The 12,521-nt window shown below is 51.1% G+C and overlaps 1 protein-coding gene across 1 annotated transcript; it reads left to right on the forward strand.

Moving 5' to 3' along the window:
- The first annotated feature begins 353 nt into the window (after positions 1–353).
- LOC122548344 (histone H4) lies at positions 354–665 on the forward strand. Its single transcript, XM_043686882.2, has one exon. The coding sequence runs from the start codon at positions 354–356 to the stop codon at positions 663–665; it is 312 nt and encodes a 103-aa protein (XP_043542817.1).
- Positions 666–12,521: the final 11,856 nt, after the last annotated feature.

Below are 12,521 nucleotides of genomic sequence, written 5' to 3' on the forward strand. Positions count from 1 at the left end.
TGTACACCCCAGTCTAACGCCGGCATCTCCAAATTAATATTGAGGACGTTTCTCTGCGCATTAGTGTTCATTCGTGTCCATGGAGGAGGTCTGTGCAAATCTCTCCCCAGGACGCAGCGCAACACTGCCCACTGTTGAGAGAGTAGCAATTTCCTCCCGCTCCCTCCCGTTCCGTTGCTGCCGTCTCCGCCCATCGGCTCGTCCTCAACCAGGTCCGCGGGAACCACATAAAAATCTGGGCTTCGTGTCCTTTTCCCCCCGTTGCGGGAGGGGATTTTCAGCGGAGCGGTGCGGTTGGCAGAGAGCGATATAACCCGGAAAGCCTTAATTTTGTTACACTTGGAACCAGCGGGATGAGTGGCCGGGGGAAAGGGGGCAAAGGGCTGGGTAAAGGAGGAGCCAAGCGGCACCGCAAGGTGCTCAGGGACAACATCCAGGGCATCACCAAGCCGGCCATCCGGCGCCTGGCCCGGCGGGGCGGCGTCAAGCGTATCTCCGGCCTCATCTACGAGGAGACTCGGGGCGTGCTGAAGGTTTTCCTGGAGAACATCATCAGGGACTCGGTGACCTACACGGAACACGCCAAGCGCCGAACGGTGACCGCCCTGGACGTGGTCTACGCCCTGAAAAGGCAGGGGCGAACCCTGTACGGATTCGGAGGATAGGAGGAGGAGGAGGAAAGAGCGTTTTGTTTATTTTTTTTTGTATAAACCAGCCCTTTGAAAACACCCCGAATGGAATTCCTCTGAACCACTTTAATGAAAAAACACAAAACAAAAAAACCCAAAGGCTCTTTTAAGAGCCAGCTCATTCTGTCCAGGTAGAGGGCTATTACTGAGGAGCTTTTATTTTGCACGATTTTATTGATACGTTTAAACTTACCGAGGCATATGCAAGGAATGGGTTCTGTGTGCCCAAATAAAAGAGCATAAAGTACACGAGACGGGAGAAAACTTGCCTGAATCAGAAGGGAATGCTGGCAAATGGGACTAGTTTAGTTTGGGAAACCTGATCGGCGTGGACAAGTTGAGCCCAAAGACTTATTTCCGTGCCATCAATCTATGTCTGTGCCGATCATCAAACACCCATCGGCAGTATGTTCATCTTACTTCCACACCTGCATTGTATAATATGGCCTTTCAAGTGCTCATCTAAATACCACGTAATTGTGTATAGAGTTCAAACTACTCTTACAGGCAATGAGTTCCAGATACCCACCATCCTGCGGGTGAAGAAATCTCATCCACAAATCCCCTTAAACCTCCCGCTCCTTACCTTACATCCAAGGCCCCCTGGATATTGACCCCTCAACTAAAGGGAAATGTTTTCCCTGGCTAGCCTACCTGTGGCCCTCCCAGCAAATCCATTCTGTCTCCATCGCCGAGACTCTCCAGCCCAGGGCAACATCCTGGTCAATCTCCCAGTGTACCCACTCCAGTAATTCCCTCGAATGCGGGTTCCAGATGTGGCCTAACTAACACTGTTATTTAACTAACTAACTAAGTTCCATCAGGACAGCTAGATCATTCAGCTCCATAATCTCCTTGCTCTAATATTCAATGCCTTGACAATACTAATCAGCCAATATCACAGTGAACAGAGGACTAGTCTTAAAGGGCTGAATTGCTTACTCCTGTTTCTATTTACTATGTTTCTAAGTATCCCTTATGTGACTTCTTGTAGTGAAGCCAGTTGCTTCCCTTGAATCTTTGAGAGTTAGAAGTGTGGTATTAGCAGAGGTTTTTGCTGCCTGAACCAGGAAGGTGAGCAGGGTCAGCTGTTCAGAGAGGAGTTTGAGACAAGCGGGAGAAGGCCTCTTGTTCTCACAGACCTAACGTGGAGGTGTTTGCAATGTGTACAGAACTCGGCTGAGGTTTTCATTGAGGTAGTGAGCGATCAGGGAGAATCTGATGGCTGTGCAGTGGGCTATTTCTTTTAAATATACAGAATCCTTACAGTGTGGAAACAGGCCATTCAGCCCAGCAAGTCCACACCGACCTTCCGGGGGTGCATTACACACGCACCCATCCCCATAGCTAACCACCTAGCCCCCACACTGCAGACAATTTCCCCGTGGCCAATCCACCCTAACCTGCACATCTTTCGACTGTGGGAGGAAACCGGAGCAAACCCACGCAGACACGGAGAGAATGTGCAAACTCCACACAGACAGTTGCCCGTGACTGAAAATCGATCCCAGGTCCCTGGAGCTGTGAGGCAGCCGTGCTAACCACTGAGCCACCGTGCTGTTTGGGTCCTGAAATCAAAGGCTGCTGTGGAAATTCAACACGCATATATAAGGACTATGGGAAATAACTACTCACATATAAGAATACAGAAATTAATCAATAAAATGCTGCAGAAATTAAACACTTAAATAAAAGGATTGTGAGAATTAAACATGCAGTGTCAAGCGAGATACTCCTCTGTCGCTCCACAGATGCTGCCAGAAACTGTTATGTTTCTCCAGCCATTACTACTTTCTATCTATGTATGTAATCTATCTATCCATCTTACGCCAGATTGTTTGTGCTGTGTGCTTTTTATCTCCATCTTTAGTCAAGGAAAAACCAGCATCCTGTCTGAATGTCTCCCTCCTCAGACCGGGATCCTGTCTGAGGGTCTCCCTCCCCAGACCGGGATCCTGTCTGAGTGTCACCCTCCTCAGACCAGGATCCTGTCTGAGTGTCTCCCTCCCCAAACCCCAGACCAGGATCCTGTCTGAGTGTCTCCCTCCTCAGACCAGGATCCTGTCTGAGTGTCTCCCTCCTCAGACCAGGATCCTGTCTGAGTGTCTCCCTCCCCAAACCCCAGACCAGGATCCTGTCTGAGTGTCTCCCTCCTCAAACCTCAGACCGGGATCCTGTCTGAGTGTCACCCTCCCCAGACCAGGATCCTGTCTGAGTGTCACCCTCCCCAGACCAGGATCCTGTCTGAATGTCTCCCTCCTCAGACCAGGATCCTGTCTGAGTGTCTCCCTCCCCAAACCCCAGACCAGGATCCTGTCTGAGTGTCTCCCTCCTCAGACCAGGATCCTGTCTGAGTGTCTCCCTCCCCAAACCTCAGACCAGGATCCCGTCTGAATGTCTCCCTCCTCAGACCAGGATCCTGTCTGAGTGTCTCCCTCCTCAGACCAGGATCCTGTCTGAGTGTCTCCCTCCCCAAACCCCAGACCAGGATCCTGTCTGAGTGTCTCCCTCCTCAGACCAGGATCCTGTCTGAGTGTCTCCCTCCTCAGACCAGGATCCTGTCTGAGTGTCTCCCTCCCCAACCCCAGACCAGGATCCCGTCTGAATGTCTCCCTCCTCAGACCAGGATCCTGTCTGAGTGTCTCCCTCCCCAAACCCCAGACCAGGATCCTGTCTGAGTGTCTCCCTCCCCAAACCAGGATCCTGTCTGAATGTCTCCCTCCTCAGACCAGGATCCTGTCTGAGTGTCTCCCTCCCCAAACCCCAAACCAGGATCCTGTCTGAATGTCTCCCTCCTCAGACCAGGATCCTGTCTGAGTGTCTCCCTCCCCAAACCCCAAACCAGGATCATGTCTGAGTGTCTCCCTCCCCAAACCAGGATCCTGTCTGAATGTCTCCCTCCTCAGACCAGGATCCTGTCTGAGTGTCTCCCTCCCCAAACCCCAAACCAGGATCCTGTCTGAGTGTCTCCCTCCCCAAACCAGGATCCTGTCTGAATGTCTCCCTCCTCAGACCAGGATCCTGTCTGAGTGTCTCCCTCCCCAAACCCCAAACCAGGATCCTGTCTGAATGTCTCCCTCCTCAGACCAGGATCCTGTCTGAATGTCTCCCTCCCCAAACCCCAGACCAGGATCCTGTCTGAGTGTCTCCCTCCCCAAACCCCAGACCAGGATCCTGTCTGAGTGTCTCCCTCCTCAGACCAGGATCCTGTCTGAGTGTCTCCCTCCCCAAACCCCAGACCAGGATCCCGTCTGAGTGTCTCCCTCCCCAAACCCCAGACCAGGATCCTGTCTGAGTGTCTCCCTCCTCAGACCAGGATCCTGTCTGAGTGTCTCCCTCCCCAAACCCCAGACCAGGATCCTGTCTGAGTGTCTCCCTCCCCAAACCCCAGACCAGGATCCTGTCTGAGTGTCTCCCTCCCAAACCCCAGACCAGGATCCTGTCTGAATGTCTCCCTCCCCAAACCCCAGACCAGGATCCCGTCTGAGTGTCTCCCTCCCCAAACCCCAGACCAGGATCCCGTCTGAGTGTCTCCCTCCCCAAACCCCAGACCAGGATCCTGTCTGAGTGTCTCCCTCCCCAAACCCCAGACCAGGATCCTGTCTGAGTGTCTCTTTGCCCGGAAGTTGGGTCTGTCTTGAGTGTCTCCCTTACCGGGCAAACTGGCCGCGCCCCTATCTCTGATTGGTCACTTCGCATCAATTATGTGACCTCACAAAGGACGCCAGACGGCTTGACCAATCGGAAGGTGGCGCTCTGCGATCCTTCATTTGCATGGAGTCTGCAGTTAAATAGGAGAGCGGGCGGGCGGGCCCAGGTTTGGAGCTGGGGGCGGGGGCGGGAGATCGCCCGCTCTGTCCATCGGTCAGCGGCTAGCCCTCGGACGTGGGTGCGCTTCTTAATCAATCAACTGATCAATAATCAATCAGATAGACTGAAATGGCCCCAAAGCAGACGGGGACCCGGTGCTACCGCAAGAGGAAGCGCCGGGAGAGCTAGCTACTGCCCGTACACCCGCCGGGTGCTGAAGCCGATCCACCCGGAGCGGAGCCTCTCGGCAGCGGCCGCCGCGGCGCTCGACTCCCGCCTGGTCCGCTACACCCGGCGGGCAGACCCTGTCCTCCCGGGAGATCCAGAGCGCCGTCCGCCTGCTGCTCCCCAGTGTGTCCCACCCCCTCCCCCAGAATAATGTTTTACTCCCTTCACAACACACCCCGCCCCCCCCCCCCCCCAAAAAACAAAATGTTTGCAATGGTTTTATTTGCAATGATTTTTGCACTAATCAGTTTGCAATGATTTATTGTCCCCCCACCCCCCCCCCCCCCTCCACTTCTGCCTCCAGTGTTTTCTCTAAATTATACGAAGGAAGCTCAATGGTCTGTTCTCCCCCCTCACGTTTGTTCGGAACCGGGGGAAGGGGTGAAAGTGAAGTGCAGAACCTCTCAAATGTCTTGCCGTCTTCTTCCTCTCCACATCTTGGCTGTCTCTCTGCATTCCCCCGCCACGTATAACAATAAACAAATAAATAAATAAATAAATAAAGGCTGATTGTACCGAAAATGCGGTTTGTGAGTTAGTCGAGCCAAAACAAAGTGTTGATTTGGTGTAGATTGTCTGATTGAGCCTGTGGAGTGGATAGGCTTGACGGGCTGAATGGCCCCTTCCCCCCCGTTCCTCAGGCTGCACAATCCAAACTCCCAAAGAAGTAACGCGAGGTGGACCTCGAGGTGTAAAGGAAACTTCGATTTTTTTGGGGGGGGGGGGGTGGGGGGCTCTTGTGTTGCAGTGGCCGTACCCCTGCCTCTGGGTCAGAAGTCCCAGACCAGCCTGCTCCAGACATGAGCCTCTGAACAGGATAGGCAGAAATGTCTGGATCCACCATTGGAAGGGTACGTTGTTAGTGCTACATCTTGGTAAAGATATTTATTTTCTTTTATGGGGAGAGAAACAAAAAAAACCCTGACATTTAGTTGTTTCTTGAAAAAATGAAATTACGGATTTAAAACAAGATTTTTTTTTACTATACATAGTACAGGAGTCAGGCAATAAATAGGAACTCGGGTTAGATCCAAGTTGTCTGAAATCAGAATAATTTTAAGTTAACTATGAATTAGGACCACACCTTGAGTACTGTGTGTAGTTTTGGTATCCCAGCCCGAGCAAGGACATTCTTGCTATTGAGGCACTCCGGCAAAGGTTCACCAGACTGATTCCCTGGGATGGCAGGACTGATGTGAGGGCTTGTACTCGCTGGAATTTAGAACAATGGTGGGGAGGGGGGGTGGGGGGGGGGGAAACCTCATGGAAACATATAAAATCCTGATGGGACTGGACAGGCCAGATGAGGGAAGAATGTTCCCGATGCTGGGCAAGTCCGAAACAAGGGGTCACAGCCTAAGAATAAGGGGTAGGCCATTTGGGACTGAGATGACGAAGAATGTTTTCCCTCAGGGAGTTGTGAACCTGTGGAATTCTCTCCCACAGGAAGATTTGGAGCTATTTCATTAGGTATATTCAAGAGGGAGCTGGACGTGGGCCTTGTGGCTAAATGAAGGGCTTTTGCCCGAAACATTGATTTTCCTGCTCCTCGGGTGCTGCCTGAACTGCTTTGCTTTCCAGCACCACTCTAACCTAGAATCTTGTGGCTAAAGGGATCGGGGATATGTGGAGATGGTGGGAATGGGATACTGAGTTTGCACCATCAGACATGATTGTATTGAAAGGTGGGGCAAGCTTGAAAGGGCTGCATACTTTCCTTACGTCTCCTTAGAAGGTTTGATTTTCAAGCTCAGTTTACTCCTGCAGCCCTTTTCGACGTTTCTATGTTAACAGGTAATCATAAATGAGAAATTTTACATAGAGTGGTAGGTACAACTAAGAAAGACCTTAGGAATTTGGTCTAAAGTCAGCTCAGCATATATCTCACCACTCTCAGTGGTAAAGTCCTTCAAAACTTTGCCTTCCTCACAAAGAATTTACCCTCTTCTCATCCTCTGTCAAATCGCCAGATGCCAGCAAAGTGTAACAACATGTCTTCTTCTGGAATGGCTTTTCACCATGGCATGGTACCTGCTTGAAGAACCTCAGCTTTGCTGGTGACAGTCTGGATGGTGTCTATTCATTGAAGTGAACCTTCAAAGAACAACTTACCCTTCTATGATTCTCAACTCTTGATTTGATTTGATTTGATTTATCATAATCATGTATACCTAAGTACAGTGAAAAGCTTTGTTTGTGAGCAGTACAGGCAGATCACAGTAAGCAAGGATGTACAGACCACAGGTTGCTTAGACAGAGCGAGAGTCCTGGATCATGCCTCCGCCTTCCTCTGGTTACTTGTAGTGTACTACTGGAATCATCAACTGATCAAGGACTGCACTGTGTCCATATTTATATAACTTGAACCAGATTACGTCTCCTTAGAAGGTTTGGTTTTCAAGCTCAGTTTCAGTCTTAGCTGCTTTCGAAACAAGGCCATAAGTTACACAACAGCAGGTTATAGACCAACAGGTCTGTTTGGAATCACAAGCTTTCAGAGGTGAAGTGACTTCACCTGACAAAGAGTTAGCACTCTGAAAGCTTATGATTCCAAATAAACCTGTTGGACGAGAAACTCTTGCTGATTGACTTCTGACCTTGTCCACCCCCCAGTCCAATGCCAGCACCTTACATCATTTCTATGACCGGGATGACATCTGTCTTCTCCCTGAAGCCTGAGTCTCTTCCATTCCTCAAAGTCATATTACTCCAGTTTCCCTGTTGGTCTGTCAATGCGGATCAGGGGCTGTTGTGGCGCTGGCTGTTGTGATACCTCTGGGCCAGGAGGTTCAAGTCCTGCTTGGTCTAGAGGTGTGTCATGACATCCTTGAACAGATTTATTAGAAAGTGAGATCTATTGTTCCCTAGTTGTCAATTGGATGCACATTTGTTTTGAGCAATCTCATACCTCAGTGGTAGTGATCCTACCTCCGTGTTGAGACTGTGGTGCTGGAAAGGCACAGTAGTTCAGGCAGCATCTGAGGAGCAGGAGAATCGACGCTTTGGGCAAAATTTCTTCATCACCTCAAGCTGACTATTACAGTGGTGGTTGGTTTGTTTTTCAGTGGGGGTGGGGGAGTTCTGTTAGAGATGTGGAAATAGCAGAGCAATGGTCGGGGATGGAGGTGGGAGTCCTTCACTTCAGTTTGTTAACCGAGTGATGGATTTGGTCAGTTCTAATCTCATACACAACCTTTTCCACTCGATGAGAAGTAAGTGAAGACTTTCAGATGCTGGAGATCAGAATTAAGAGCTGGAAAAGCACAGCAGATCAGGCAGCATCCCAGGAGCAGGAGAATCGATGTTCCAGGCATAAGCCCTTCATCAGGAATGAGGCTTGTGGGCTGGGAGCAAGGTAGCTGGGAATGCGATAGGTAGATGAAGGTGGGGGATGAAGGTGATAGGTCGGAGAGGAGGGTGGAGCAGATAGGTGGGAAAGACAATGGGCAGGTCAAGAGGGCAGTGCCAAGTTGGAAGCTTGGGACTGGGATAATGTGGGGAGAGGGGAAAGTGGAAACTGGTAAAATCCCCATTGATTCATTGTGTTTGCAGGGTCCCAAGGCAGTATATGAGGAGTTCTTCCTCCAGGCATCAGGTGGTAAGGGCTTGGTGATGGAGGAGGCCCAGGACCTGCATGTCCTTGGCGGAGGGGGAGGGGGAGTTGAAGTGTTCAGCTATGGAGTGGTGGGGTTGCTGGGTGCGGGTGTACCAGAGATGTTCTCTGAAATGATCCTGGTGTAGAGGAGACCACATTGCACACAACGGATACAATAGATGACATTGGTGGAGGTGCAGGTAAATTTCTGTTGGATGTGGAAGGATCCTTTGGGACCTTGGATAGAGGTGAGGGGTGAGTTGTGGCCAAGGTTTCCTGTGGCAGGGGAAGGTGCCGGGAATGGGGTGTGGGTTGATGGGAGGAGGTGCATGAATCTGACGAGGGAGTTGCGGAGGGAATGATCTTACTGGAACACTGATAGGGGTCAGGAGGGAAATGTTTCTCTGGTGGTGGGGTCTGTTTGTAGGTGACAGAAGTGGTGGAGGATGATGCGCCATATACAGAGTTTGGTGGGGTAGTAGGTGAGGACCTTGATGCGTTGGGAGGGTAGGACCTGGAGAAAGTCGGTTCTGTCCTTGATGCGTTGGGAGGGGTAGGGTTTAAGGGTGGAGGTCCAGGAAGTGAAGGAGATGCGTGGGAGGGGAAATTGGGATCTTTGAAGGAAGAGGCCATCTAGGATTTTCTAAGGTAGAATTGGTCATCCTGGGAACAGATACGGTGGAGATGGAGGAATTGGGAATCAGGGATTGTGTTTTTCCAGGGGGGTGGGTGGGAGGAGGTGTAGTCTAGGTAGCTGTGGGAGACGGTGGGCTTGTAGTAGATGTCTGTGGTTAGTCAGTAACCTGAGATAGCAATGGAGTTGTCCAGGAAGGGGAGGGAGGTGTCAGAGATGGTCCAGGTGTATTTGAGGTCAGGGTGAAAGGTGTTAGTGAAGTTGATGAACTGTTCAACCTCCTCGCGGGAGCATGAGGTGGGGCCGATGCAGTCATCGATGTAGCCGAGGAACAGGTGGGAGGTGGTGCCTGTGTAGCTGTAGAAGATGGACTGTTCCACATACCCACAAAGAGACAGGTATAGCTGGGCTCCATGAGGGTGCCCAGGACTGCCCTTTTAGTTTGGAGGAAGTGGGAGGATTGAAAAGAGAAGTTGTTGAGGGTGAGGACCAGTTCAGCCAGATGGATGAGGGTGTCAGTGGAACGGTACTGGTTGGGATGGCATGAGAGGAAGAAACGGGAGGCTTGGAGGCCTTTGTCATGGCGGATCAAGGTGTACAGGGACTGGATGATCATGGTGAAGTTTAAATTCACTGACTGGAATCGAACCCAGGCTGTGGCGATGAGAGCGGTAAATCATAACCCACCAATTCCACCTTAGAAAATCCCAGATGGCCTCCTTCTTCAAAGACTGCAATTTCCCCTCCCACAAGGTCAATGAAGCCCCCCAGCATAGCTCCTCCACTTCCTGCACCTCCGCCCTCGAACCCCACCCTCCCGACTGCAACAAGGACAGAACCCCCCCCCCAGGTCCTCATCATCCACCCCACCAACCTCCGGATACAGCGCATCACCCTCCGCCACTTCTGCCATCTACAAACAGACCCCAGCACCAGGGATAGATTTCCCTCCCCAGCCCTATCTGCTTTCCATAAAGACCATTTCCTCTGCGACTCCCTCGTCAGGCACACCTCCCCCATCAGCCGACACCCCACTCCTGGCACCTTCCCCTGCCACCTCAGGAAGTGCAAAGCCTGCACCCACACCTTCCCCCTCACCTCCATTCAAGGCCCCAAAGGATCTTTCCATATCCGACAGAAATTTACCTGTATCCACCAACATCATCTACTGCATCCATTGCACCGATGTGGTCTCCTCTACAGGATGCCTCCTTGCAGATCATTTCAGAGACCATCTCTGGAACACCTGCACCTATCAACCCCACCGACCCCTGGCTGAACACTTCAACTCCCCCTCCCACTCTGTCAAGGACATGCAGTTCCTGGGCCTCCTCCACTCCCAAACCTTTACTACTCGACTCCTGGAGGAAGAACATCTCATATTCTGCCTTGGGATCCTCCAACCACATGGAATCAATGTGGATTTTGCCAGTTTCCTCATTTCTCCTCCCCCCCCCCCCCCCTACCATTATCCCAGTCCCAGGCCTCCAACTCGGCACCACCCTCCTGACCTGTCTATCACCTTTCCCATCTATCCACCCCATGCCTACCTCCCATCACTTTCTCCCTCATCTTCACCTACCTATGACATTCTCAGGTACATTCCCCCACAGCCCCAACCATCTCCCGTATACCTCTCAGTCTCCCGACCCACAAGCCTCATTCCTGATGAAGGCCTTTTGCCTCCAGATGCCTGGATGCTTGCCCTGACCTGCTGTGCTTTTCCAACACCACACTCTCAACACATCTCGATTCAATGGTGATTTTGAGTCTGATTCTAGAACTGGATGTGGAATTTCCCCGAATGAGCGTTGTTGCTTTGCTCATCTCATTTGCTCCTTCCCCCAACTTCCCCAACCCCCACACCTCCCCAAAAGGGGAACGAGAAGCAACAAGACTTGGAGAATCACTTCTGCTTTGGGCAGAGGAGCGGAACATTGTAAACAATTCAATTGATCTCATTCTGGCTGTGACAGATCCTCTGAGATAGGTTGCCAATGGGAGGATGTGGCCAAATACTCATGAGTTGTGAATCAAAATGACGAAATTTGCAATGTCAGGGAAGGGGGTGGGGGGTGGGGTTGGATCATTTCCCAGGAGCCCGTAAATCCCAAATGTGTGCTTTCCACCACCTGGTGAAATATCCAGAGAAGCATAGACCGGGGAAGGCGAGTGTCAGCTGCTATCGAGGAACCCTGAAGGACATCACAGATTCACACAACCGTTACCACGGAGAGGGAGACCCTTCAGCCCATCGTGCCCGCACTCATTCTGTTCCAAAGTCTTCTTCACATTTTATAGCCAGGCTACCAGATGGGAGGAATTTGTAATCCTTTGTGAACTTTTAATGAGATTTGAAGACGCACAGCATCGGGGAAGTTGAAGGTGATTGCTGTGGGATTTGCTCTGTCCTGTGGGGTACCCGACCATCGTATGGCTGTTACCCCAACCTGGGCTCTGTGTAAATGCCTGTAATATTGGAATACAATTCAGATCGATCTTTGCACAGTCTAAACCCTCCTTTCTTCTTGTCAATAAACTTGGCATGTCTGTTCTGTGTGAGATTGATTTGTAATAAATTGGTCATCGCTGGTTGATGACAGAAACCTGCCCAAATTGTTTTAACTGTGAAACTGGATGCAGCCTAACATCTGCAGTACGTAACCGACCGGAGGGATGCCTCTGACTGAATTTGAAATTGATTATGGGCAGTGGGGTTCGGAGAGAATTGTGCCACCTCTCCAATCTCAGTCAATCTCCAATGTACTGTCTGAGAGTGTGGGGAAGGGGGAGGTTCATTCGAGGGGTTCGGGTCTGGAGTGTACTGTCTGAGAGTGTGGGGGGAGGAAGGTTCACTCGAGGGGTTCGGGTCTGGAGTGTAGTGTCTGAGAGTGTGGGGAAGGGGGAGGTTCATTCGAGGGGTTCGGGTCTGGAGTGTAGTGTCTGAGAGTGGGGGGGGAGGGGGAGGGTCACTTGAGGGGTTAGGGTCTGGAGTGTACTGTCTGAGAGTGTGGGGGGAGGGGGAGGGTCACTCGAGGGGTTAGGGTCTATAGTGTACTGTCTGAGAGTGTGGGGGGAGGAAGGTTCACTCGAGGGGTTCGGGTCTGGAGTGTACTGTCTGTTGAGTGTGGAAGGAGGGGGAGGTTCACTCGAGGGGTTAGGGTCTGGAGTGTACTGTCTCAGAGTGTGGGGGAGGGAGATGGTCACTTGAGGGGTTAGGGTCTGGAGTGTACTGTCTGAGAGTGTGAGGTTGTTGGTACGTGAGACTGGGTGGGTGGAGATGTATCCTGTTGAAAACTTTACCCAAGCATTCTTTTCAGCTGTTGCATGGAAAAGGACGCGTTAGCATTCTAACCACCAGGAACATTGTGGCATTTCGTGTGCAATTTCTGCACTTCCATCTGTTTCCTTTTTTGGTTAAATAACTGTGTGAAGATGACGAATGTGTTCCTCAAACTGCAAGCTTAAGGGGTTAGCTGAGAAGCCTTCAAACTCCAGCTGAAATCGGAGCTTGGAGAGAATGACTGGGAAATTCAGCATCCATTTCACAACCATTCTGTCACTT

Source organism: Chiloscyllium plagiosum, unplaced genomic scaffold (genome assembly GCF_037043375.1).
Source record: "Chiloscyllium plagiosum isolate Xiang-an unplaced genomic scaffold, Cpla_swu_hap1 HiC_scaffold_35, whole genome shotgun sequence".
Classification (NCBI taxonomy): Eukaryota; Metazoa; Chordata; class Chondrichthyes; order Orectolobiformes; family Hemiscylliidae; genus Chiloscyllium; species Chiloscyllium plagiosum.